At 31.9% G+C, this 27,893-nt stretch overlaps 2 protein-coding genes and 1 pseudogene across 6 annotated transcripts; 2 read left to right on the forward strand and 1 right to left on the reverse strand.

The window, feature by feature from the left end:
* Nucleotides 1-5,589: 5,589 nt before the first annotated feature.
* LOC108459717 (uncharacterized) lies at nt 5,590-6,739 on the forward strand. 3 transcript variants are annotated; one of them, XM_017759120.2, is made up of 4 exons: nt 5,590-5,870; nt 6,030-6,135; nt 6,255-6,312; nt 6,414-6,739. In XM_017759120.2, the coding sequence occupies exons 1-4, from the start codon at nt 5,811-5,813 to the stop codon at nt 6,415-6,417; spliced, it is 228 nt and encodes a 75-aa protein (XP_017614609.1). In that variant the 5' UTR covers nt 5,590-5,810; the 3' UTR covers nt 6,418-6,739. The 3 variants fall into 3 exon arrangements, with proteins under 3 accessions (XP_017614609.1, XP_017614607.1, XP_017614608.1); XM_017759118.2 differs by having other exon boundaries at nt 6,255-6,307; XM_017759119.2 differs by having other exon boundaries at nt 6,255-6,307; nt 6,418-6,739.
* A 4,518-nt stretch (nt 6,740-11,257) lies between these two features.
* On the forward strand, nt 11,258-13,981 carry LOC108458509 (uncharacterized; annotated as a pseudogene).
* A 142-nt stretch (nt 13,982-14,123) lies between these two features.
* On the reverse strand, nt 14,124-22,302 carry LOC108457835 (DExH-box ATP-dependent RNA helicase DExH17). 3 transcript variants are annotated; one of them, XM_053027204.1, is made up of 26 exons: nt 21,869-22,302; nt 21,358-21,541; nt 21,039-21,200; nt 20,661-20,898; nt 20,502-20,538; nt 20,370-20,416; nt 20,209-20,268; nt 19,725-19,937; nt 19,485-19,641; nt 19,341-19,392; nt 19,088-19,159; nt 18,923-18,972; nt 18,538-18,655; nt 18,400-18,463; nt 18,244-18,327; nt 18,026-18,151; nt 17,558-17,754; nt 17,255-17,443; nt 16,693-16,947; nt 16,564-16,613; nt 16,308-16,328; nt 15,839-15,918; nt 15,560-15,758; nt 15,437-15,471; nt 15,057-15,344; nt 14,124-14,974 (listed from the first exon to the last, which is right to left on the reverse strand). In XM_053027204.1, exons 1-26 carry the CDS (start codon nt 21,934-21,936, stop codon nt 14,400-14,402), a joined length of 3,621 nt encoding a protein of 1,206 aa, XP_052883164.1. In that variant the 5' UTR covers nt 21,937-22,302; the 3' UTR covers nt 14,124-14,399. The 3 variants fall into 3 exon arrangements, with proteins under 3 accessions (XP_052883164.1, XP_052883163.1, XP_052883165.1); XM_053027203.1 differs by having other exon boundaries at nt 15,057-15,347; XM_053027205.1 differs by lacking the exon at nt 16,308-16,328 and having other exon boundaries at nt 15,839-15,939.
* Nucleotides 22,303-27,893: the final 5,591 nt, after the last annotated feature.

Raw genomic sequence — 27,893 nt, forward strand, 5'->3', positions numbered from 1 at the left:
ATATTTGATGAGACAAATGAATTACAAATATGACAGTCGATGTGAATGTTGTAACACGTGATTAAATGTACATGAAACTTGGAAATATATTCCGGGTAAGACCCGATGACTACGTGTGGAGATTATGTCCGGGTAAGACCCGATGACTACGTGTGGAGATTTTGTCCGGTAAGACCCGATAACTTCTTGTGGAGATTTAAATCGAGCTAAAGGTCTCGCCGATAATCCGAGTAGAGGTTAAAGCTATAAGACTTCGTAATAAGAATTGCTTATAAATATATTCAATGCGAAAGGTTAAACAGGTATGTACTCCAAGTTTATATGTGAGCTTGATTTGAACTAAATCATAAGGTAGTTATGTGATGCATACGAGAGCAATCTATGAGACTATTCCTATGATTATGTGACATCGGATCAGTGTGAGAGGTTATGTGAAATCATACAATATATTTATGTCACATGAGCTCACTTTTATGTGAAAGTTTAAATTTTACCTCTGGTTGTGCTTAGTACTTATTTAAATGAACGATCTTTATTTCAAGAAAAAGTTCAAAATTTTAGTGTTCCAACATGAGTTACAAGTCCGGTAATGCCCCTTACCTATTCTGGCGACGGTTACGGGATAGGGGTGTTACACGACCCATCACCACAAGCCGTTGCATCGACTGGGCTACCGTAGAGCAAGTCCAGCTCGCTGATGCCATCCACGCCCTCCTGTCTACAGACCTATGGGAACGGTTCTTCGCTATTACCGAGCCCACTTATTTAGAGCTAACCTTAGAATTATGCTCTACTTTTCATTTACAGGTGTTGATGACGAACAATGACAACCCAGGTACCATTCACTTCTGATTAGGCAGTCTAGTTCGTGCGATGAGTGTCTCAAAGTTTGGAGTTGCTCTGAGACTTTACACCGATGAGTTTATGAAGGAGGAGGACATGAATACACTCCCACACAATATCCACATCTCCCCCTCCTTGTGTGGAAGGCTTTGGCACCACTCTCTTCCACCTACGACCCCAGCCACTCGAAGGCCTCAGCTCTCCCTCCTTCCCTCTACTATCTCCATGCCATATTGGCTCACACATTGACCGGGAGGGGAGAGAGAGCACTGGCGTCGTCAACACCCACGACGCTTACTATTTATGGTGCATGGCGAACGCACACATGACTGATTTGGCATACTTCATTGCTATCGCCATTCGCCATCAGACCGAGTGGCATCGGAAGAGAGTGATCTCTATCAGCCCCTACGTGACGCGCCTTGCTAAACACTTTGGCCTCCTCAACACCGTGGCCCAGTCATTCGCACTTACCTGATAGGTCAGATGTCCCCATAAGGCATCATGACTATGTTACACATAATGATGATCGAACGCCGACGTGAGATCGATCCTCCTCAGTACCGTCTCTCTCATGCCATTGACGAGGAGGATCTTGAGGACATCCTTGATGATGTTCCCCACAGCATGAGAAGCCTTCCACCGCTCCACATAGGGAACGACCAATTCATCCGGCTGCTTCATTGGCGTACCTTTCCGACCGACTCGCTCACTTTGAGCAGTATTGTACAACACAGTTTAAGATGATTCATGAGCGAGATCGACGACAAGACCGATAGATGGACGACATACAAGCCATGATGCAGCAGCTGTGCCAACACCTCCACATCGACACTCCAGCACCACCACCTGAGGGCCCCACCGATAAGGATCATTGAATCCTTTTATTTTTTTATTTTTATTTTTATGTTTATTTTTCGTTATAAAGACATATCTATATTAGTAAATTTTATTTTTTCCCATTTTCTGGTCTTTCTAACAAGTAATTCCACTACACTCTCTTCCACACCAACTCTTAATAAGCTCTTCATAATTCTATAGACTTCCAAGCAAAGCTGCTAGAAATATTTTACGGAATAAGGAAACAAATAGAGAACAATACCTAACGAGTGCCATGTTCAACGACCCAATTTCTTCATCTAGCCAAGAACAGTGGCCGCTACCATTTTCCCCAAACACTCCATCCTTAGAAGGGAGTTTCACCTCTTTCCCTCTTATGATTTTCTTTATGTTGAATAGTCTATCTTTGTACATTGAGGGCAATGTACATATTAAGTATGGGGGGTGAACATGAAACCTAACTTTTTTGCATTATTCTCAAATCCCTGAATTTGGTCTTGTGTTTAAGTGATGTTCTCATAATCCTGATCGAATGAATCCTTGATTGATCTATAATTATTATTGATATGTCGTAAATTAGACCAAGGGAATTATGCATGATTATTTGATTATAGGACATTAGAGAATCAAGCATGATAAGTTGATAATTTGAGAACTAAAATTTTTAGGTTATTTTCCTGAATTGAGGTATTATCTTGAAATCTTAAGTATACAAGAATAACATCAAAAACTCAAATTTTTGGTGAGATTTTTTAGCCTTTTGAGCATATAGCTTTCTTTCTGGCTCACTTCTTTTGTGGTTTGAGTGTGTCAACATTGAATTGTTATATTAGAACTTGCCTCAATTATACATGTCAAGATCACACGTTTGATTTGATATACTAAGATGATAAAGGCACTTAAGATTTAACCCACTTACTCCATAAAAAGCCTTCCCACATAATTAAATCCTTAGTGAACCCCCGTTGAGTCTACTGACCCTTTTTCATTGATTAACCCTCATCATTAACTTGTTAAAATCCTCTTACTTAATTTGACCCTTTTTATCGAGATTGAATTTAATATTGTTACCTCACTATGTTCACCATTTTTTGTTACTGAATCATGAAGTATAATTTTTGATTTGTTCTTAAAAAAAATGTGTGTGTAATTCTCAGCAAGCTAAAGTTGTCATGAACTCATGTAAAATAGTTCTAGCTATTTGTTTGTGATTCAATGATTAAGTTTTTGATAGTGGGGTAACATATTGAAATTATCTCGATTCTAACCCCTGTTCTTCAACCTGTATCCATACCTGTAACCTAAACCCTATTACAACCATGCAAAGACTTTTTGATTAGTGTATCATATTATTTACAAGTGATGGAGATTTGATTTTCATGCAAGCCTATGGTAATAACTTTTCATGTTAGACAATCGAGTGCTTAATCTTTACCCTTAAACACTTTGAGTGATTTGAGTGAATCTTTAGTGAGGATGTCATCTCCTGTGTATTTAGGACTAAAGTTAATTACTTAAAGGAAGGAGCTTACCTATAATTTTATTATCGAGATATCCGATTTAGATTGTTTGAGGCTTTTAATGCCCCTATAGTTAAATTCTCACTGTATAAATTTTCGTGGAATAGTTTGTAACATTATCAGTAATGATTATGTGATTGAAAAGAATGAATTCTAGCAGCAAGTGAGAATTTTGTTTGAGGACAAGCAAATGCTTAAGTGTGGGGGTATTTGATAAACGCCAAATTATACATGTTTTTACCCCAAATACTTAGCATATTTATGGATGTTTACTATTAGATTTGTGGATTTTGGTGCTCTTAATCTGATTATTTCATGTTTTGTACTTAAGAGAGCACCAAGGGTCAAAAGGAGCCAAAAACGAGCTAAAAATGGACAAAACGGACCAAATCAAGAAGATCACACGGCCTAAACCTTGCCACACGGGCAGCTCACATGCCCGTGCCTTTCGAGGGTGTCGACCAAGGTTTACACGACTCACACAGCCTGACCATTGAGCCCACACAGCCCTGGCAATTTAATGGATCGAAGACGGCCTGACAACCATGTCACACAACCGTGGCACACAGGCGTGTCCTTTTTCAAGGAGTTGTATTTTACAAGGAAAAAAGATACTTAGGGGGCAAGAAAGCCAATCAAAAGCCTATATAAACACCTTAAGTATGACCTAGAAAAGGGGCTCTCTCTCCAGAACTTTTCTGGAACATAGAACCACACGCCGGGAATTACTTGAAGGAAGCCAGACGATCCATCTCAAAAGCCGGAGTTACTCCAAGACTGAAGATCTCTCTCAGAATTCCTTCAGGGGTTTTAGAGTTTTCTTTATGTTTTGTTATTTTTATACTTTTGAGATGTATTCTTATTTTATTATGAACTAAACCCCTTAGATACCTAAGGGGGATAAAACCTATGATGGGTCTTGTTATTATTATCTAAATTGTATGATAAATACTTGATTTGTTCTTAATTATGTGTTCTTAATGCTTGAGTTAATATTCCGGGTATTAATTCATGATTTGATGTGCTTATGCAGAGGATGAATAAACCCTGCCTAAGAGTAAATTTGGCATAATTAAGCAGAGTTGATCGGGCGCCTAGAAATAGGGTTACGAGATTTTGCCGGATTAGGGTAAAACCTAATATGGGAGTCCATAAATCGAGCTAATGCAACCCTAGAGTGTTAATTAGAGAAAAGTCTCAGTTATCCAATCTAGGGGTTAGACGTTATTAGTCTTGAATAGGGATAATAACATAGGTTAGGGAGTCTTACGGATCAAGTCAAGTGAATAAATCGTCCAGTTCAGAGTCAAGTAACAAGTGAAATCTAGGTGGATTCCTCCTTGGGTGTCGTCTTTATCAATTGCTTTTCTTCAAGTCTTTTTCCAAACTTTCTCTTTGCTTTGATTAAATTAGTTAATTAGTTTAGATAATTAGTTTAATAAACAAACCCTTTTATTCTTAGGCTAGATAATAAAAAGATAGTTATTACTAGTACTTTTGGTTCCCTTGGGTACGACATCCCTGTCTTGCCATTACTATACTATTGTTCGATAGGTGCGCTTGCCTTTTCGTCGTGATAATAGTTAGTCTAGGTTTGATCTTCATTATAAAAATTTATTACTTGTTACGAATCACTGCGATCAATACTTATCTACTAACTCCTCTTAATGGTCTATATGCCATGTAAGGACCTCAAATTTTGAATTCCATAGCTATTTGATCCTTTTAGCTACTAGAATTCAACTTTTACATGTTATACAATTTGGTCCTTTTATCAATTAAACATGTAATTAGTAAAATTTTCTTAACGAAATTTTTATACAATATTCCTATCAAACGGTAGACCATAAAATAATAGTAAAATAAATTTTTTAGGGACTCGAATTTGTAATCCCAAAATCCCTATTTCAGTTTCACTGAAAACGGGCTGTTACAGCTAGTATGACTATTAAAATTGCTTACCGATTTGTCCTTGATAAGACATAAAATAAGTAGAGATCTTTAATACTTGGTCTTGTGTTCAAACTATGTCTTTTCAATCATGGTAAGTCGATCATACTAGAACTCTTAGTAAAAAAAGTAAGATATAATTTGACCCCTAAAATAGGAATCTTTATGTTACTTTTATCTAAAAAATAAGAAATATAATGATGAAACTATAAAAATATAAATCATTTAAAATTTTATAGGAAGAGTGTTGTGAACATATATATATATATATATATATATATATAAATGAAATAGTAGGTGACTGGTTAAATATCAAGAGGATTTATGAGTGTTGGTATGGGTTCACGTCAAGAAGTAAAAAATAAAAAAATTCCCAACTCAAATTTAATTATTCGTGCCATTCAAATAGTGTGAAGTCTTATCACTTTGAAGATGAGGTGAGCCCTATGCCTTAAAAGATTTCTCAACCTCTTTTGGCCCTTCACTTTATATATGGATAATACATAACCCTTTTTTTCTCTCATTTTTTTCCTCACTTTTTCCCTCCGCTTTTTCTCTTACTGTTTCTTTGTTTCCTCGTAAAAATCAACCTGAATATCTAACACAAATATCCCAAAACCTAACACTTTTTTGCCTTTTTTTTTTCCTCTCTAAAAAATGTACCTTAAACATCCACTCCCTTGTTTGCATTGCCAACCACATGACTACATTAGAATGGTAATAACACCTTACAATATTATGTAACCATCTCTCCAACATCTTGGGATTCGTAGAATCTTCTGCTTTGCTTGCACAGTGTTTCTGACCCTCTTTTTTGTGTGTAAAAAGTATAAAATTCCAGGTTCTTGAAGCTTTGAGTTGATTTTGTTTTTGTAGGTTCAACATATGATTGAGAGGTGTTTGCTCCTTCAGATGAGCAGAGATGACTGTGTCAAAGCACTGGCTAAGTATGCTAAGATTGAACCAATCATCAGCCTAACAGGTAAAAGGGTATCTTTACAAATATCCCGAATTTGGGGATTGGCACCTCTTAAATGTGAATCCGCGGACCAAAATTGTCATTGGTTTTGAACCAGCTTATGCTGATGCTTTAATTTGCAGTTTGGAAAGAGTTGCTTAAAGAGAACAAAGCCTTCTTTCGTGACTATTTCCAGGCAAGGCAGTACTTGAACAATAAGTCTAAAATCAAATTCTGTTTTGGATTTGTTCTTTGGCATGAACTTAACTGAATTTTTTTTTTTTTTTTTTTTTGTGATGAAGATAGCTCAACTCAAAGGAGGGCTAAATTCAGAAGAAGAAAGTATTAAGAAAGATGATCCAAAACCTCTATGACTGCAGATCACTTATAAACTAAATAGAAGTGATCAAGAACTGGACAGACCTCTATTTCAGCCTTCAGATTGCAAAATATAACTGGGTCTTTTCTTCTTTAATGTTTTTAGACCCAGATAAGGATTGTAATTTCTTATCCTTTTATATATAATATGCTAAGTTCCCTTAATCTTACCAACTATCTTCCAAGTTTGTCTAGGATTCAAAATTACCGTCGGAATTTCCATATGATTCAATAAATAATTGTTTGGAAATCTTGATTTGGGTCAAGAAATTTTATATTTTTTATTTGGATAACAAAATAATAATAATAATAAAAGAGTCCAATTTCTTAATAGTTAAATTTTAGATTTTAAAATCCATTTTAAAACTTGGAAATTTCAAAATTTAATATTGATTAAAAAACATGAGAATTCTTTTGCTTATAATATATCATCAATGAAGTTCAAGGTTTTTAAAATCAATCGACAAGGAAATTAATTAGATCACTAGTACTCAATTCAATCAGTTTGATCAATCCGACAGGTTCAACTGAATAAATTATTAAAAATAGATAAATTCGGTTCAAACGGCCCAATCAATTCACGAGTCAACTAATCTGACCTTTTATTTCGAATTGGTACCTCAGACCGATTTCAATCCAAGTTGTTTGACCAATCAATCTAATGTCTTCCTTTTATAGGGGTTTCATAGAAACCGAATCTAGTTGAGCCGAGTTGTTTACATGTATAATGCTAATATAGTATATATTTGTCAACAATTTCGGTTATAATGTTCTACAATTTTGGTCTCAAATAGTATTGATTTCTTAATATTATTTAAAAGAGTTAATGTTTTAGATTTTTATTTTTAATTTTGGAAGATAACATTGTTGTTATTATTTATACTATAATATCCATGTTTATATAAAGTTTAATTCAATTCAATTGTCAAAAAATAGATTTTAATAAAAATATTAAAAACTTTGGTTTAACTGATTCAGCCGCTCAATCAATTAGTCCATACCAATTTTCGAGTTAACTAGTCTAATGTCTTTCTTTGGATAAGTATCTTGATCATTTTTTGGTCTGACTACCCGGACCAGTCTGTATAATAATATTATTATATTAATTTAAAATTTTATAATTTTAAAGAGATTAAATTAAAAAATGTTGGGAATGCCTACTTTCCCTCCATGAGTGCAGCCCCAAAGGCAAAGGCAAAAGTTGTATAAGGAAGAGTGAAGATAAAATAAATTTGCCATTATAATTTTTACTATTTTTCAAAGTAAAAGAAAATAAAAATTTAAAAGATTAGAAACAGTAGGATTCCGGCCTGCCCCTCACTACACACCCTGAATTATAAAGATTTGGTTCCATCAATGCCTTCTTACGTTATTAATGTAATATATTACTTATGAGATATAAAATAAAATATAGTTAGTATAATTTTAAATTTTAAATTAGAAATATGAGTAATTTTTTTTGTAAATATTAAGACACTTTTAAAATTAATAAAAAATTTCTTTCATTTTACTAAAATTAAATCATGAAAATAACTAAATATTACCAATTAAATAAATTATAATTTACTCATATACTAAAACATAAATAAAAATAATACTTCCACCAAGCGTAATATAAAATTATAATTTTAAAGCATACATGTTTAAATAGAGGCATGGAATTTATTGTATTATTGCTTAATCAAGTGCTTGCTTAATCAAATCAAGTGCTTACTTTTAATGTGAATTTTAGCATTATTGTTGTAGTTGAAAAATAAAAATTTTACTTAAATTATATTTAAGCTCATTTAATTATTAATAAGTTTACGTTTTGATCATTCAATTTTAGAAAATTATAATATAGTCATTGAATTATTTGAAAGTTTTCATTTTGAATCATTAAGTTACAAAAATTGTTAATGTGTGGTCTTCTTTGTTTGCGCCGTTTGCACCAATCCAAAACTCTTATTTCTCTTTTTCTTTTATAGTTCATTTTTTTTAATGAAATAATTTTAAATATCACGAATTTATAAATCAAAATCTAAACAGTTTTCTTCTTTCATCTTTAATATTGACCATCAAATGGGTTTACTATGAGGTATTTCCAAGCTAGATCCTCGGCCAATATAGGTGTACTACTAGATTTTTCCAAACTTCATGGAACATTGTTGGAGTTGATGAGGTGAGTGCAATTCAGATTTTTTTTATTACTATTTTAAATTGGTGCTATATTAGGGCCTTTTAATGTTTAGTTCCCAAATCCCAGTCAAGTAGTTGATTTCAGACATTCCGTGCTGCACTGCAGTTTATAAGTGCATTACTAAGATTCTCTCAAATAGAATGAAGAAGTGTTACCTATGATTATATGTAACAACAATAGAGGGAAGAAGCTTAGTAGACAATGTTCAGCTTGCCCAGAAATTGGTGAACGGGTATGGTAAGAAGAAACTATCTTCAAGGTGTGCATAAAAGTTGATTTTAGGAAAGCTTTTGATTCTATCAGTTGGGTTAGGATTTTCTGAGGTGTTTGTAAGTTTAGAAGTTGCAGTACTTAAACCATTTTTTCCGGAAAGATAAGGCCATAAGGCAATTCATTAACTCAAGTAACATCCGCAATTGGATCCCGTGGGGGTAATCCACTCCAAAACAAGTCTCATATTCACAAAGCAAACCCATGCGCCCAATCCTACTGGCTACCTTGTTTATCGATCTACTAACATAACTAAAAGCTAAAGAATTAAAAGATGAAGATAATTATGGGGTCTCAAAAACAAAGTGACCCAAATAACGAAGAAATAATCTGACTCAATAATAACAGGCCCGTATCCCTTGCGAACCAAGCCCTAGGTGAATAGCATGGGCTTCCCCCCCAACGTTGCGTCCCAACAGCTGGTCTCAAGGCATACCACCCCACTGAGGATCAGCCCATCTTCGTCACACGCAACACAGCCAAGCTCCACAATCCCATGCGACATCAACATGGAGCTATAAATGGAAGTCTTGTAGGGGCTAAGGGAGTTAGGCAAGGGCTTGAGGGATACAGATTGCAATTCTTTACTAAAAAAGATTGCACAAAGAAATCGCAAATGGACCACTAGAAACCTTTTATTTGCTGAAAGGCTACAATTATTACAATCAACCTTCAAAATTTTTGTTGTAGAGTATCATTGCTTCCCTCTAAAGTCATTAATTCTTTTCTTTGGAAAGGGATGGAAGGGTTAGCCAAAGGAGCAAAAGTGAGCTGGAAAGGAATTTGTCACCCTAAATCTAAGAGGAACTTGGTATTAAAGATCTAGTCACATAGAATAAAGCCTGTATATTGCAAAATTTGGGGATTTATGTCGATGCAATCTGGATCTATTTGGGTAGCTTGGACAAATTTTTATGTTAATAAAAGGTAAGAATAATTTTTAGGATCAAGTTACATCAAGGCATAATTAGGTGTGAAGAAATTAATTGAGACTTAGATGTTTGATTACACTGATTAAAAGATTTTCAAATATGTACAAAGCACATAAAATTGTTGGAATATTTTCAAAATATTTATAATGTTTAATAGTTATAATTGAAAAGGTAAGAAGATGTATGAGAATTTCTATAAATAAGAGTCAAATTTCATTTGTTTTACCCACTAAAAATATAGAAACTTTTGTTTCTTTTGATTCTCCTCCATCTTCTATTATTTTTAGATTATTCTATAAAAGATTACTGTAAAAATTCTTTATAAAGATCGATTTTCTTGCTATGCTTTACTCAATGCTCAATGAATTATTTCCGTTAGTGTAAAATGTAGACAGTCATTAAGTTTTATTGTATTTTCAAGTTTTATTTTCTAGTAACTCTTTTGCATACCAAAATATAGGTAAGAAAGAATAAAACCTTAAAAAGTGACATTGATACATACTTTAAAATTTTAGTTATTTTCTCATAAATTTATTTTTTATACCCAGAATTTTTAGTGTAAAGTTTCTTGGCATAGAATTGTTTGGTGCGACCTTTCAATACCAAGGCATGTTTTTATTACTTGGCTTGTAATTCAAGATCGATTGACAAGAATAAATTGATCTCATGGGGATACCAAGTTAAACCTGAATGTGTTTTATGTTGTGATGGTTTAGAATCTAAGGAGCATCATTTTCTTTGTTGTTGTTATTCAAGAGAGCTATGGGGGAGAATTTTGCAAGCATGTGTTTTAACGCAGTGAAAGTAAGGATGAGTGTTGGATTAAATCGAGTAAAGATTTTTGAGATAGTTAAATTGACAAGTCTTATTTTATTCTTTTTAATTCGTTTTAAATTTTTTCAAATCAAGTAGGGTGAATTGAAATTCGAGTTGAATCAAATTGAATTAAGTTAAAAAATAAACATGTCAAATTAAAATATTGTTATAATATAACTAATGTCATGTTAGAGCAAATAAATTTGAAATATAAAAATTTTATTTCTTCGTATTTTATGTAAGTAATATCTTCTTATCTTTTTCTTTTTCGTTTTAATTTAGTTTACGGGAATCTGATGCAGTAGCAATGAAAATACAAATTTATTTGCTTGTTTTTCTTTTCAATTGATTTGGGTTTCATCAATTAAATGGTTACTGATCTCAAATACCCATTTCTGTTTCTGTTTTGATTAATGAATACATAAAAATGTGTATTCAAGAACTGCATTTGAAGCCATGCAGCAAGGAAGCTTATGAATTAGTTTGCTTTCTAAACATTTTGTTGTTGTAACAAGTTTAATATTATGATGCTACTTACACTGGGGTTATTTGGTTTTAGGGTTTTAGAAGGATGCAGCTGTTGACTACTTGAGATACAACAAGCTTGAGTTATTGGTTGAATTGGATATGTTCATCAATTGTTTCAACACCAATTGTCGTATCACTGATTATATGAAGGATTGAAACAAGTGTTGATGGTGTTTGGAGGCCTTGTCTTCAACAAATCCATCCCATTTGGCTGTTGGGTTATCGGTTCGTTGCGTTTGGTTTAGCTCTCCCAACCATTGTTTTAAAAATCATCACCAATGGAGATCGCATATTTTACTATTATACTCAGTAAGCAAAGCTTTCTTCTTCGAATTTGCCTTGTATTAAGTTACTAATACAGCTTATTTGCTGTACCTTTTAAATCCAATGTATTGTTCATCTCGATTAGAATCATAGGGCATTTTGCCTTGCTTTTTAGCTAATTCAAGAGTGTATAATACAAAATATTCTAACGCTCTGTTTATTTCACTGAAAATGTTTATTTTTTGGAAAAATTAATATTTTCTGGTATTTGGATAAAGTTGTGTAAAATTTTCTATTATATGGTAGATTTTTCAAAAATATTTCATAAAATTTATTTTCAATTAAACATATGCCTTTGAGATTTTCTTATTTTTTTTATTTTTAATTGAATTTATTTTTATCTATAATTTTATATTTTACGTTATTTTTGCATATATTAAAAATATTATGTTAAATTCAGGTTCATTATAACGTCATTTTTAATTATATGACTATCAAGTATTTTTATTTAAAATGTGACGTCAACAAAATTGACAAAAAAAATGAAGGATGTTAACAATTAGACTTGATTTTCAAATTTGCAAAGTAAATGGACTAAATTCTTCAAAATAAAAGTATAAAGATTAAATTGCAAATATGTGAAGTGTACATATACTTATGACATATTTTAACCTTTATACTACAAAACATTTATTATTAATATATTTATAATTGTAATAAATATTTATTATTAAAATATTAATATTAAATATTTTCAATAATATGTGAAAAATATTATTTAAAAATATTATTTTAAAATTTATTATTAAAATAAAATTGAAATATTAAATAATTTATTAAAATAATAAATTATATTTATTATATAACTAAATATAAATAATAAAATATGTATGTTTAATAATATTGAAAAATATAATATTTTAAATATTTTAAAAATTTATTATTAATATAATAATTTTAAATATAAATAACAAAGCTGTTTTTAATAAAAAAATTTACGGGTAAACAAACGGACCCTAACTTTATATTATGGTTTTGGACAGGTGAACTTTTACTTTGGTTGCCATTTATTTTGGGGTAACCCTCACAATTATTTTTTTCCTAGTCTTTGTGCCAATGTTTCTGCTGCCACAACAAAACTGTTGTATCCATATAACTGTTTGCAGCACGTATGAGTTTCACCTCTTTTTTGCAGTTCGGAAAATTGCTCTCTATTTACGGGTGTTACCAGCATCATAAAATGAACGTACAGCATGTTAAGTTAGATGCCGAGAAAGGATACTACACACCTTTAACTAATAGAAAAGATACTAATGTACGGATGAAAGCTTTAAATCTGCAGGAGCAGTGCGATGTTTCACAAGCTGCAGCAGGCATCATTAGTTATCTCTTTCAAGTTATATTCCAGGTAAATTCTCTTGCAAATCCTTCGAGATTTTCATGCGACTTTTACAGTACTCCTCTGGACTTTTATGTTAAATCTCATTTTGATTTTTCATATGTAAATAAATGCTGGAGCAGTGATGCTTACTGACCTCATTTATTGGTGCCTTATTTTCCATTTCTTACCATCGAAGATTATACATTTAATTTTGTGAGTTCTATGTCCCTTTGTTCATCTGGTTATTGCTTCCAAGATCTTGCCTGTGTACGAACACGTTCGGTATAATAGGAATTCAATCACATCCAAAGTTTAGAAATGATCATCACATCATGTAGTTCAAGTTCATAGAATCATACTATGCTGTTCCAACTCTGTCACTCTTTTTCTCGAAATACCCATGTTCAATGCATATCCAATGTGAACCTTCAAAAACCCTCCAAAAACCCTCCAAATACGTGTCTGACACCAACAACAAAATCCAAGTAACTCAAGTTTAGAGGACGATTTCATAAGCATTTCTCTATATCTCCTCATCTCCAGTTAAAGATCCATTCATTCAATTTTTGCTAAGAATACTTATTTTTGGTACATTATTTTTCTAATAATACTTCTATCAAAACTGTTGGCTGATGTTTCCACTTGAACTTGTTTTGTATTTCTTCCTTGCTTGTAGTCTACTAAGACAAAGCCTAATCCGCATCTCCGTATTTCAGATGACTGTGAACATGCATACACTCAATGTCATCCTACTTCTCGGTGATACAGCCTTGAAAAGCCAGGGGAAATAATTGCTGTTTTTCAATCTAGCTTAACTGGTACAGCTTTTCTTTTTATCGTAGTAACATTGAATTATGTATATCTATCAACTACCTTTCTGCAGTTTCCTTGGTTTCGAATTTCTTACTTCATCTTATGGACGGGTGCTTTTGTCATTTTCCAATGCATTGTTCATGCCTGTGTCTCGATCTGGTAATATCAGTTTTACTATTATCATTCAAAACAACTGTGATAATTCTCTGTTACAGGTGGCCAGACCCATTTCTTGATTTATCGTCACCTGGTGCTCCATTATTGCACATCTCTTTCTATTCAAAGTTTTACTTCAAAATGAACTTTTAAATGGCTCAAATGTTGTCAAATATACTTCATGGCATTCACATCAGTATTTTACATAATTACTCCATTGGGATAATCTGCCAAGTGATCGTTTTTGCCTACCATTACTGTCTTCAAATTTAGTACTGAAAATTTACATTACAAATTTTTCGAAGCAAGAGTCAATGTATATAAAGACAAACTCAGTTTATTTAATTACTTTTTTTTTTCTAAAAATACTAAACTTTAGCCTGTTCTTGACAATATTAACACGACCAAAACGCGATTACCAGGATTCAGCCAAGTTTCATCTATCAGTTTTCAGCCCTATTAAAGAAAATGAAGATCGAAAGAGCAATGAAATACTACAATTTTTCCGATGAAATTGACAAATTAGAAATACGTGACTGCCAATTTTGTAGTGCTGAAAGGTGAAAAGAAATCAGAGAAATGAAAAAACACTCTGAAAGCCAAGAAATGAACCTACTTCCCTGGCTTGGTCTGTAGAGGCCAGTGAGCGGCTCTGCCTTTTTGAGTCACTTGGAGATGGCTTGTCTTTCCAACCATCCTGGATAGAGCTTCCAAGATCTGCTAGATGCTTGCTGTTTTTCGCCATTGAAATATCAAATGATAGCATTTGAACGGATAATGTGGCAGTTTTGGTGCTTGAAACTTTGGGAGAAACAGCCGATTCTCCATTTGCTCCACTGGAACTTCCTTGGAGTACATTGTTTTTCGTCTTTGTGCCGGCCTTGGTGCCACAGGCGTCTCTGTTGACTTCGCCAGGTTCAGGTTCTGAAATGACCATTGCATCTTTTGATGTTCCTAACGTAGCATTGCCAGATCCTGGCTGATTAACAGAGTTGTGTTCCTCGGTACAAATGCAACAGTCGGTATCAATGGGCTTTGGCATGTTGATTACCGGAAAATGCTTGGACTTTTTTCGTATGTGATCAAATATTGCTTCTTCAGTCAGACTTTTGAACGAGAACGCTTCAGGTTCAGATGGAAGATAACCTAGAGAGGACAAGTAACGGTTTAAAAACCAAGCTAGAATAAGAAATGACGACTTGCGTACAATATTTCATTAAAAATGCACCTGATTCATCCGTGAGATTAATTGTAACTGAGCTCCCAGCAGTAATATGATGCTTTCCAGTTAGATAGTTATTGTGATCATCAGCAATCTGTTCAAGCCCTTTGGATTCTGGTAAAGGACCAAGCAATATATGTTGACGAATTTTGCTTTTCTCTTGGTCAGATGATGGAGAATAGGCATTGTTTGGAGTCAAGAGAGGAAAGTTCTTGGCTTTTTCTTGTATATGGTCAAATATTGATTGCTCAGTGATGATTTTACAATCATCATTTTCAATTCCAGCAGCAAACTCTGCTACAGAATTTTTTTAGGCGGAAATACTGCGTGAAATAGGCAAAAAAGATGCTAGGATATCTAATGAAAATCACAGCATAATCCCATACCTTCTAGTTCTTCATCCAAGAGGTTGAAACTGGGCCTGGAATAAAAAAGGAATTAGATGACACGATGAAAGGGTGTAAATGAAATGAGTTACTTGAAATCCAGAAGAATTCTCTGTTTCTCACACTGAAGAACTTTCCCTTTTAGATTCAATCAAATCGGGAGGTCTTTGGGCAAAAGATTTATGTGTGGCTGCTTTGTCATCTTCTATAACATAAACTTCCTCAGGAGCAAAAAACTGAGTTGGTTTCCTTGCACGTTTAAGATTGGCATTTGAATTGCTCTCCTTAACCAGCAGAAGTTTTTCATGGAGATCAACTCCAACTGCATGGATAAAACTGCAAAAATGAGTCTTTAAAACTGGAATTTATGCGCAGTGTATTTATGACTTTTAGAAACTTAGCTGTATTCTTCAAAAACAAGATCAGCCTTTATGGTCATCTTTCCGAGGGGGTTTGACACGAGGATTGTCATGCTGTAGGGGCTGCAAGTATAACCAAACATTCTACACATAAGTAATTAAAGACCTAGCAAATTGAACTAAACTCATTCATGAACTCAATCAAGTAGAACTGCCCATCGGTTCTGTAAGTTTAATAAGTCCACTGCAATTAGGGAAAAATGATTCTGAAAAAGCATTAGTTTTAAGGGCATTCATTTCCGTCTGCACTTATACGTCCAATTCATAACTTGGCTGGCATAAATAATAACTAAAACATGATAGAACATGAAAAAGTAACACAAACAAGACAAAACATTTTAAATTGTTAAATTTATATGTTTGTCGTCGTGTAAGTGACGAAAACTTGTTTCAAAGTATTATTATTAGGCTGATGTTTACAAAATAAGGAGTTCGAGAAGAAGATTGCATACCTTAAAAACTCATCCACTCTGCTGCAACCAAGTCAGATAAAGTTAGAAAGTAATATAGAGGAAACAAGCACAGGTAGCATCTAGAATTAAGCTTTCCACCAAAGTTCACCATTTGGCATAACAAAATCCATAAAGGAAAACAAAAAGTCTTCCTGACTTTTATTTGACTAAAATATTCGATTAAATAAGAAATCTGTTTGAGAAAAAACACCCTCGTTGCTCAAAATTGTAGTATCCAAATTAATGTTAATAGCACCTTATCTTCTCATGGAAAAGAATTAGGTTTTCTTCTTCTGAAGCAACGATCTGTAAGAGAATATGTTTAGTAAATTATATTTCATTAATGACTAATTAAGTAGTATGAAGAAACATTCGGATAACCTACCATGTCAGCATAGTGTCGCTTAGTTGATTGGACCCCTTGTGATGATAGCCTAGTTAATGTTACTGCTAACTTAGACTTCCCCTGCCTCAGGCATTCACTTACCTCGATCTTAATGTCAACTTTTGGAGGCAATGACGTGAGAGACTCCTTGATATGATTTCCAAAAGGAAACTTTCTACCAGTAACTAATTCTATCCTCCTTGGATCCGCTTCAGCTAATGTCTCAAATGATTTAATTCCCATTGAATGCAGTGCCTGAATAAAAGGCATAAATATAATGAGAGGACATTGAATCTAACAGATAGTTAGAAATCCTTGTTTGCTCTCACCCCTTTTTTTTATTTTCCCAAGTATCTTTGTGCAGTTTTTATGTCCAACGCAACATAGGTATGAGGATATGACATTCCATGAATTCTTTAAGTTTATATAAACAAGTTAGAAATTTTGAACATGTCCATTCGGACATATACTAATACCCAACACTTACATCTGGGTCCAAGTAACATAGGTAGATAGAATAAATGCAGCATTATCAAACAAATTAGTACTCGTCAAAGAAAACCTTTGCTGTCACCATGCCAATGCCAGGTAATTGTTTCAGCAGGTATGGACTGTCATCCCAGAGTTTCTGATATAACGACTTGGCTAAAAGGGACGAATTCAGGGCTCCTCTATAGTTCTTTTTGTATATAAAATATTCTTTCATACACTTGGCAATTCTAGCCCCATTTGAGCATATTGAATTTGCATCCTAAGGCAAACAAGCCAATTCATAATTTCATCAGTTCAACTTTGAAGTAATTCTTCTAAAAAAGGTTATATCCATAATTAAAGTAAAAGGATAATCGAATTGAGGTCAATAAACCTGGGTCATGGACAAATCAGGAACTAAAGGATCCCCGGTTAAGCAGTCATTTGCCAAAACAAATATCTTTTCTTCTCTAGTTTGAATGCGTTTTTTCCGTTTTCCCTTATCACCGGTGACATGAAAACGGAGGCGGCCATCTTTGTCTCCATTTATGTCATTCAAAATTTTCTTCTCATTGCGTCTGAGCTGTATCCCTTCGTTTTCAGAACATTAGTGTATCACTATCATACTTTCTTGAGAACATGTACAAAATTTACTGTTTTTAAGTAACTTGTCTATCTGGACATAGATACTATGATTTTCCAAGGACCCCTTTGAATACATAGAAATTTTAGAAATTTATGCATACTTATAACAAACATATATATCCAATATTCACACCCGAATCCAAATATCATTGAGAAAACAATAATTTTTTTAACCAAAAAGAAAAAGAAACAACTATTACTAGATAGGGATACATACAAGCAATCTCCTCAGCATGGCATATAATCTGTAGTACTTCTTCCAAACTACAGCTAGATGGTGCTTGCATAATGTGTTTCATGGTGTTAAATTTCAAATAGTACTTTGTCATCAATCTTCCTGGCTCTGGAAAAAAGGAAGTGATAATAAAGGGTAGGAACAAATGATATGTTTATACTTCAGGAAAACTAAGAGAAAGCTTAAAATTTTCAAGATACCTTGTGGCTTCAAGGCAAAACCATCTTGATCAGTCTGGATCATTTGGTGGCATGATAGCTCATTAACATTTTGAACACAAATTTCTGGTTTAAACAACATTGATGAGTAATATGATGTCAAAACAAACACAATAAATCAAAATGGAAAAAGTAGACCTTGCATATGCTTCTCTACTTGTTCTCTTCGAATTCCTTTTTTAACTGCATAATTCCCAGGATTCTGATTGTGCATTCAAGGTGTCAAATTTTGAAGTAAAATAAATTATATCATTCAAAAGATGGCTATATACATGCCTTTTTCATTCTCACATATAAGTATGAGCACTTCATCCACTCAATTGCCTTTGTGATGTCAGAGATGGTCAATTGAACTATTTCTGCAGTTAAGTGTTCCGTCAAGCATGAGAGCAACCTACATTGGTAAGACAAAGGCGAAGCACACAATTAGAAGATATCGCCCAGTTTTCATATAAGGCACGCACTATTGCAGAAGTCAAGAATAACAAATCTTATATCAGTCAAACTTAAGTGTGAGTGTCAAATACGAATATGTGTCCATCACGGATATGTTTAACTTTTTTTAAGTTTTTACATGTATTTGGAGTATATCCTTATACCCATGTTTGAATTTTAAGAAAATTGAAAGGTCAGAGCAACATATTAAAAGTTGTTGACATACTGTGATTCTACCATTTCACATCCATTGAGGAGATTCTCATATAAATGAACCTGAGATCACGTATGAAAATCATAGAAGACAACTTAGCAATAACCAAGCATGGCTAAATTAGTAATAATAAAGCAATATGCTAGAGAATCGGAACAAATCACAGTGTTAAATTACCGTTTCTCGTCTAGTCATGATTATAACCATCCCTGTATCTTCAAATGGGGGCCGACCTGCCCTCCCGCACATCTGAATAGAAAAAAACTAATTTAAATATATCCATATACAAGATACTGAAAAACATGGACATCAATGCAAGTACAACCTAATGGGGATAGAGATAAGCAGCAGGTAGGAGAGTAGAGAAAATCTAGTGATTTATGACTTTAAAAATAACTCAGAACTATTGAAGATCCATGTAATAACACACCTGTAGTATCATTGATCGGTCATATTCCATGTAAAGGCCTTTTTCTTTGTTGCTGAATAAAATGAATTTTTTGAAACATTAGATAGATGAGGCTCTGGCCTCCTATGGGAACAAAAATTAGTTGAGGGAAACAGTCTGACATACAAATGTTGAGTTGACTTTATTACAACTGTATGAGCTGGTAGGTTGATTCCATGGGCAAGAGTATTTGTGGTGCATAAAACTTGTACATCACCATTAAGAAAAAGACATTCAATGAGATTACGATCCTTGAGACTAAGCCCACCATTATGATAACCAACTGCAAACATAGAATGGGACATCAACTTGACAAGCAATTTTTCAGGACAATGAGTGTCATAGCAGTATAAGTACACCCTTTACCTCCATAAAGAATATAAGATTGCATTTGTTTGTCACTGCATGACAGGGAAGCCTCCCGTAGCCTTTCCTGTTGTTCACGACTTTTAATAAATGGATTTGAATAACCAAAGGTCATTACGATCTGAGAGAGGCGTTGTGCTGCTTCTTGTGCCCCGCTTCTAGTTGAGCAAAAAACTAGAGCAGATTTTCCTCTTGAATATTGCATTAGAATATCTGCAATCAGTTTTGACCAATAGTTATATATAAGCTCTTTTATGATAAAAGATGACTTGAGTGCATATACCAGAAACAATTAGTAAACCTTTAATAAGACATTAAGTCAAGAAGTTGAATCTTACCAAAAATATAGTTTTGGAGGCGCTGGTGATGACACATAGAGACAATCAGTAGTGTTAGATGAATTTGAACTTTTTGACTAATGATATATGTTCTTATATCTTCCCTTACAGTCTAAATATTTCTAGTAAGAAGGTGTATGACTTACTAATATAAATACAATTACTTGCCTTTTCAAATAGGAAGTCATTTTTTGCAGAGGCATACCCTGCAAGGGAGGCATTTACTGTTGTGAAAGAAATGCACTTGAGGGAGATAACTTTGGAAAGACAATTTTGAAGATGGAACATCTAAAAGGAAAACGCTTACCAAAAACTTTAGTGGTCAACTTTACAGGCCTCATTTCCTCTCCAAACCTGTTAAAACATTAGAAAGTTAATGGGGATATGATTCTACTGCAAATTAAGAGAAGATAACGCAGAAATGCCATCATTAACTCACCTCTTGATTCCTTGGACAGGGACCTCGAGCCATTCAGCTGTGCTTGTTGGTATGCAGTGTGTATGTTATTAAAATTTAAGTCATTTTCCATCTTTTGGAAGTAAAAGTTTCTAATAAAACCAGATTAACTCTTTAGCACCTATAAGAGGAAAGTTTTACCAAGGTCCTCAGTATTTGGAATAGTGGCTGACACAGCTAAAAAACGAACAGAAGCCAGAGCACTTGATTTCATTTCTGGGTTGCGAGCGAGCATTTTTATTCTGCTAACTATTGCTTCCAAAGTTGCCCCACGAAGATCATTCAGTAGGTGAACTTCATCAATAAGTAAAAGTGATATGTCACTGAAAAAGCTCAAGCCTCCATCTTTTATGCGATATCGAGTCACTGCATCAAATTTCTAAGTAAAAAACAAAAAAAAAAAAAAACATGAAATCATGCAACTCTTGCCTCAACAGAACCATTTAAAAAGAGTATCACATTGCAACAAAGGAGTAAATTCGCGGTTTGGGTTTTGGTATGACATGTAAATGTACTCACCTCAGGAGTGGTTAAAATGATATCTGCTTCTTGAATATTCCTTGTGCTATAAGAATCGTTATCACCGGTCAACTCCAGGCAACTTATCCCCAATGAACCAAACTTCTGCGTCCAATCACGCAGCTTCTCTTGTACTAAAGCTTTTGATGGAGCTATGTAGATCTTTAGACCAAATCAAAACAAAAAATAAGAATAGTCTCAACATGAGTTAACTGAAGACTAAGTCAAGAGAAAAGGCGCTTTGTATGCTTTTATGTACTAAAGCACTAAATTAAGTGCCTAAAAACTTAATACTGCCCATGAGTGGTGGAGACTCAACTGTTTTTAGTGTTCCCTTTATATGGACAAACCTTCCATCGCCAGAGATAAACCTTGAAAGAAGCCTCAAAATGCAGAGCTCAAAGAGCACGGTTTTCCCACTTCCGGTAGGAGCTGAAATTACCATGTTTACATCGGAGAGGAAACAAACAGGAAAGCATTCACTCTGCAGTGAATTAAAGTACCTGCAAAAAACAATAAAAACCATGGAATTCTGGATTTGCTTCAGCCTTTCAAGGAAATAGATAAAAATGATATCAAGTTATGCTTGTAATCATTTACAAAGAGATTTAAATTGCAGTCGTGAACTCGCACCGCTTTTATGGTGATTATAAACATAATAAATGATACCACAATTAATTGCAGTATATATTGGCTGTGAATATCAACGACGTTGAGTACTAAAACCACATTGCCGTCAATATTTAAATCCGTTCAGAAACAAGCTAAATCCATACAATGTTATTTTCAAACTCTCAAAATGCCAAAATTTAAAGTTGAAGTACATTTACCTGAAGTTAAAGATTGAACGGAAAGATTCTGGTAAATCGAACACGGATTTCAGTGAATATGAATCCATAATCAAACTCTCTTGCTATCAATCTGAGGCAAGAAGAAGCTCTTTTTTTTTTTTTTAAAAAGCCAATATTATTTTCTGTAAAAGGGCCCAAAATGTCTCTGTTTAAAATTTTGAAAAGCTTGGATATTTATAACTTGAATTCATTTGTTTTTTTGGCGCACACATTTTTATGCTCTTCCCGGTTTTTCTTCTTTTTTATTAAGATTGTGTTTAACAGGGCTTTTTAAAAGTAACTTTGACATCAAAAATATTTTTGAAATAAAATGAATATTAAATAAATAAATTAAAATTCTTAATTTTCTCTCCTACAAACACTTCTTGACAGAAAAAACTAATATTATCTTTTTGTAAAAAGCACAAGAGGTTGTGTTTAAAATTTTGAATAAATCGCTTGGATATTTATAACTTGAATTCATCCTTTCTGGCGCGCACAATTTTATTCTCCTCCCCGATTTTTCTTTTCTTAACACCGTTTTTAAAATTATTTTTACATCAAAATATTTTGAAGTAAAACAAATACTAAACAAATAAATTTTGAAAAAAAAATAGTTTTTCAAAAGCACTATCTTCAAATAGAAAAGTTAAAATTTTAACTTTTCTTTCTTAAAATATTTTTAACAATTTAATTATATTTTCACATCTTCATAATTAAATTATTAAAAATATTTTTAAAAGTCATCGCAAAATACAGCCTAAATCCAGTAAATCTTAAAATCAAAATTTTCAAAAATACTTTTTAAAATTAATGTTAAACTAGCCATAGATCATATTTGGATATTATATTTATAATTTGAAATGTTTGCCGTTTTAAGTTGTGCCATAAATTAGTGTGATAATTTTTTCTTGAAATAAATAAATTGGACTTTTGCTTCTCATTTATCCAAAAATAGATAAATTATAAAAATAAACATAAGTTCAAAACACTAAATAAAACCCAAACAAAATTAAAACACATATGATAAGTAAATTACACAAAAACCAAAACAAAGAGAATTCTAGAAGCAATGAGACACAGACCCTTACATCCAATTAGTTCCTTTGTTTTTTCCCCGTCCCAAAAATATCCATCAATACTCGAAACTGAAGGTTTCACAAAACCAAGAAGGAGCGTAAAAAATATATATATCAAACGTCAAATTGGTGGGGTAATTTTTTATTTATAAACAATTTTAAAATTTGTATTATGTTTTTTTAATATTTATTTTTAATATTTTTCTATAAGTTAGTATTAATGTAATTTTATATTCCACAAGCAGTTTTAAAAATTTGACGTATGTTTTTTAATATTTTATTATATATTTTAAAATATTTGTTAACCTATTGATCTTGTGGAGAATAAAATTTCACTAACAATATATCAAATAATCTCCTTTATAAAATACTTAACAACACCTAACTCTGTGTATAGAGTATAAAACTCTACTAACATTATAACAAATAATTTCCTAACATTTTAAATTATTTATAAATAGACTAATTTATTATAACAAAAATGACGTAGTTGCACGTATTCGAGTTCAATGTATTGAATAAGGACTAAAACTCTCTCAATTTGAACATTCCGTATTTGAAATTATGTCTTTTCATTTATCGAATCCATTAAAATATTACACTCGTCAACTAGACGAATTGTATAATCAGCAAGGGCGTAGTTAGGAGAGTTGGCAGGAGCAGCCCCTTTAAAATGAAAAAAAAAATTATTTAGATCCTTTGAAATTTTAAATTAGTAGAGTTAAAATTGTATTTTGACCCCTTTTAAAAATAATAAATTTTAATTTAATCCTTTAAAATTATAAAAATATAAGCTATTAAAATATTAATATTATATTTTTATTATCGTAAAAATTATAATTTCATCTCAAACAAATTTTTCTAACTTCCGCATGATAATTAGAGTGACAAAAATTTTCTATCAAAATCATAACATATCAAAACCATCGACATGGTGGATGAATATTCATTTCAGGAATGCAATACATTAAACCTCAACTTTTGCTAGTGAGTTTCTAACAATGAATTTTCATTGAGAACAAAAAAACAAATGAGAATTCTTTAAATTAAAGAATCTTATGGTTCTTTAATTAATGTCCATATGAATTCTCAATTAATTTTCGCATCATATATTATCCAGGATGGTCTAACTAGTCAAGCCAAGTAGTAAATGCATTTGTATCAGTAAACTTCTGGTTTACTTTAACATGCGTTTCAATTGTACTAAATTGTAACAAATTGATAATTTTACTATCATTCCATTTACTTTGTATCCACATATAAGTACTATTGTGACATTTACACCAGAAATATCTAAATCAATGTGAAGTCTATAATGTCACTAAGTCAATGAATATAATTTCCAAAACAATTATATGTAATATTCACTTTAGGGAATATGCCAAATCTTCAAATACAGGGCATTTGGTCTAATAGTATGATTCTCTCTTCGGATGCTAGCAGTCCCAAGTTCGATTCAAAATACTTTAAAAATCCTTTTAACAAGAGTTTGGCATAATCAATTAACTACCAAGAATAATTGCCTAAGTCTTGTATAGAAACAAGCCTATACTAAATATATCAATAAACATCACATCTCAAACATAAAATATAACATAATAAAAAATTAGCAATTTTTTTTCCTTTCATAACCATTATCATAAACATGCATGAAATTTAATTTAAAATCCAACAATTAATGCTCATGGTACTTTTCATTTACAATTGCTCATGTCATTTCTCTAAATAATTAACTTATGGAATAATATAAAACGTATAAACTATTACCTTTAACAATTCTTTAAACTAAATTAAATTCGAATAATCATAAAATTCATTTATTTATTAACTCAAATTTGCATATTAGATATGTTTTAATCAAATATATTATTTAATTATAAAACCTACTATAGCAAACATAAATAAATCGATTAATATTCATTTTCATGAACAAATGAGATGCTTAAAATAATATGTAATCCATGTAATCAAAACTTTAAAAGAAAACAATCTCAAATATTTAAACAATATATCAAGTTGATTTAATATTTAAAGATTTTTTTTTACATCGAGTCTCGACGATTTTATCAAGAAGTAAGAAAATTAAACCGTAGTAGTGGACTTTGAATCCAATCAAATTCTATTAATAGCAAACTTTGGGACTGGGTCTTATTTTCCAGGTGTACAACATGTACATAACTAATGACTTTTCAAACATAAGTTTTCTCTTTTGTAAGTTCTCATCAGTAATATTTTTTCATGTAATTTTAATTGAGAATTTATTCTGAATACCGTAGAGTTATACTCACAATTTTTAAAAAAATTTACAACTTCAAGTACATCCAACCATAACGAGTTTTAGATAGATTATCTTATTCTATTCCTGGTAAGTAGATCTTTCATAGTTATATATTTTGCTTTCAACCTCTTAATGGGGATGATGACAAAAGAATATCACAAAGATAGTCAGGATCAATTCAATTGATAACAAGAGTGATTAATATAAATCAAAAACTCAATCCTCTTTTGCTTCATATGAAATATAATATTTTCTTCATTCACAATCCCACTATGATATCATTATAATGAATATATTTTAAAACAAATGGATTAACCATCACAAAATATTAATATATTAACTCTTCCAGAGTTTTTGACTAATTTTGTACTACCAAATATTGGAATAATATTGGTTTTATTTTCTTTTATGCTTGCGTTCATTTTAGGGAATGCAATAGATTTACTAAGACGAACTTATAAACGTCTTAATAGATTCTTTATTTCATAATCACTATGGCAAATATGCACGGATTTCAAATCAAAATCTATTTATTCATGTTCTCATAATTAGTCTCCAATTATAATAAACATGATATAATAAATAAATCATAGTAAAATATACCTTAATGGTTCAAGGCTTTAATGATCACATATGGTGTCCAAACCTCAATTGAAATAGCAACAGCTCTAAGAGGCAATCGACAACAGTAAATTTTGGGATATTTTTGTGACTTATGGAGAAAAACAGTTAAAAGAGAATCATGCTGATAATGTGTTATAAAATAAATAGACAGGGAGTAAAAAACAATGAAAATGAGAGAGCAAAAGAGAAAGCATATTTTATTGATCAATCGAAATATTTACAAAGCTTTTCCAAAGTTTCTATTTATAGGCATAATAAGTATAAATGAAGTAGAGATCTACTTTTAATAACTATTAGAATTTAAAGTACATCAAAACTTATCTTGATTTTGATGGATATCCACTTAATAAGATATTCATAACATAAATATATTTATTATGTTTTCTTAAAACATAAAAATTATATAGGTTAAAGTACTTAGGAGGTTTATGTATTATAGAACAGATCAAATCGGTTCCTCTATTATTAAATAGGTCGATTTAGTCTATATACTATTAAAAAATCATATAAGTCCAAATTGTAACGGGTTAACATTTATTATATAAAAATATCTTAATTTTTTTTTAATTGCGTTCTATTCTAAACAAAAGATTTCATTTACGAACTAAAAACCTTTAAAAATACTAACTCGCTAAACATTAAATGTTAACTCTATTTAAATTTGGCCTTATTTAATTCTTTTTAACAATACAAATACTAAATTGATCTATTTAATAATAGAAGAACTAATTTAATCAAATCCTTATAATAAAACAATATTTCACATACATTCACTATTTTCTTTTATTTAATTGTTATGGAATTAATGTCATAGGATTTTATTAGAAAACTTGATGTGTGTATTAAATTATAAACAAAGGTTAATAGAAAATATATCTACGACTGCATAATTATGCAACAAAAGCCCCATTAGTGCTTGTTGTCTATTTCCTCCACCACCGCAAACCCTGGTTAGATTCAGACATGATACACTTTTTAGTTATTGGGAGAACCCAAGTACTCTCTTTCGGATCCAAGAAACAACTTTCAGAGATCTTTTGTCCTTTTGGAAGATATAGGAGTGAAACAATCAATCTATTGATATTGGAAGACCCAAAAGATTCCTCCAATATATTATTTTTGGCTCCAATGGAATTCATAGGTATAGGAAGAACCCCTGTCAAATAGAGATTTTTTCTTTCGATCATATTTCGATTGTTAATACGATATATAAAGACCGCTACTACAAATAGTACTACACCCTTGATCGTGAAATATCGGTTGCTTGTTGAACCTTGTGAATTGTATGAAAGCAGGATAATCCAAATTCAAGGGTCCAAGAGTTTTATAAAACATTCCGGATGGAAAAAATGTGAATGAAAGATCCCACTGAATTGAATTGGGTCCATCAATCTAAAAATAGTGAGAATTCTTGATCTCTCTCAATTCGAAAATCCAATTGCTTAAGTGGGGAGTGTTGGTAGAGAGCTATAGGGTCGATGTTTAGATTTTTTTTCCTTTTGAATAATCTTATTATATTTTTTATCATATCAGCTCTTTTTGACACAATATCTAAAACTATCTATAGCTTCTCCCCAACTTATAAATAAGAGGATAATGCACTTCAGTACACTCAAACCCACGTCCTCCTACATTAACAATAATACTCGTACTAATTAAATTAAAACTCAATCAACTAATATTTAAATATTTAAGTAGGTTTGAATATGCTTAATATTTAGCACTAGTTACCTAAACTACTTTGAAATAACATTTAGATTTTGTGATTATATATGGTTAATAAACTTATGCATTGATTAATGTAAATAAGTGGCCGCTGTTAGAAACATCTCAGCAAATTTTGCTACCAATCTTTCTCTATAACTTTTTTATCCAAACCTTTATGTAAAACTTAATTTCTTTTTAAAATTTCGTATATGTATATATATATTATTAGTTTTGAATCATACATATTATTATTTGTTGTATTTTTTAATTCATATTTATATTTTATATATGTAATTTTTACACGTATCTATATTTAATAGAATTTCTAGTATATAAT

This window comes from Gossypium arboreum, chromosome 4 (genome assembly GCF_025698485.1).
Source record: "Gossypium arboreum isolate Shixiya-1 chromosome 4, ASM2569848v2, whole genome shotgun sequence".
NCBI classification, from domain to species: Eukaryota; Viridiplantae; Streptophyta; class Magnoliopsida; order Malvales; family Malvaceae; genus Gossypium; species Gossypium arboreum.

Bases quoted from the DNA above. Each gene is read 5' to 3' on its own strand.
- LOC108459717 (XM_017759118.2), top strand. From the start codon at position 5,811: ATGTACCTTAAACATCCACTCCCTTGTTTGCATTGCCAACCACATGAC. The intron at 5,871-6,029 runs GTAATAACACCT...TTGTTTTTGTAG, and splicing joins CACATGACTACATTAGAATG to GTTCAACATATGATTGAGAG. The intron at 6,308-6,413 runs GCAAGGCAGTAC...TTTGTGATGAAG, and splicing joins TCTTTCGTGACTATTTCCAG to ATAGCTCAACTCAAAGGAGG.
- LOC108457835 (XM_053027203.1), bottom strand. From the start codon at position 21,936: ATGGATTCATATTCACTGAAATCCGTGTTCGATTTACCAGAATCTTTC. The intron at 20,539-20,660 runs GTAAAACTTTCC...CAACAAGCACAG, and splicing joins TCCAAATACTGAGGACCTTG to CTGAATGGCTCGAGGTCCCT. The intron at 15,472-15,559 runs GTGAGAAACAGA...TTTTTATTCCAG, and splicing joins AAAAGGGAAAGTTCTTCAGT to GCCCAGTTTCAACCTCTTGG.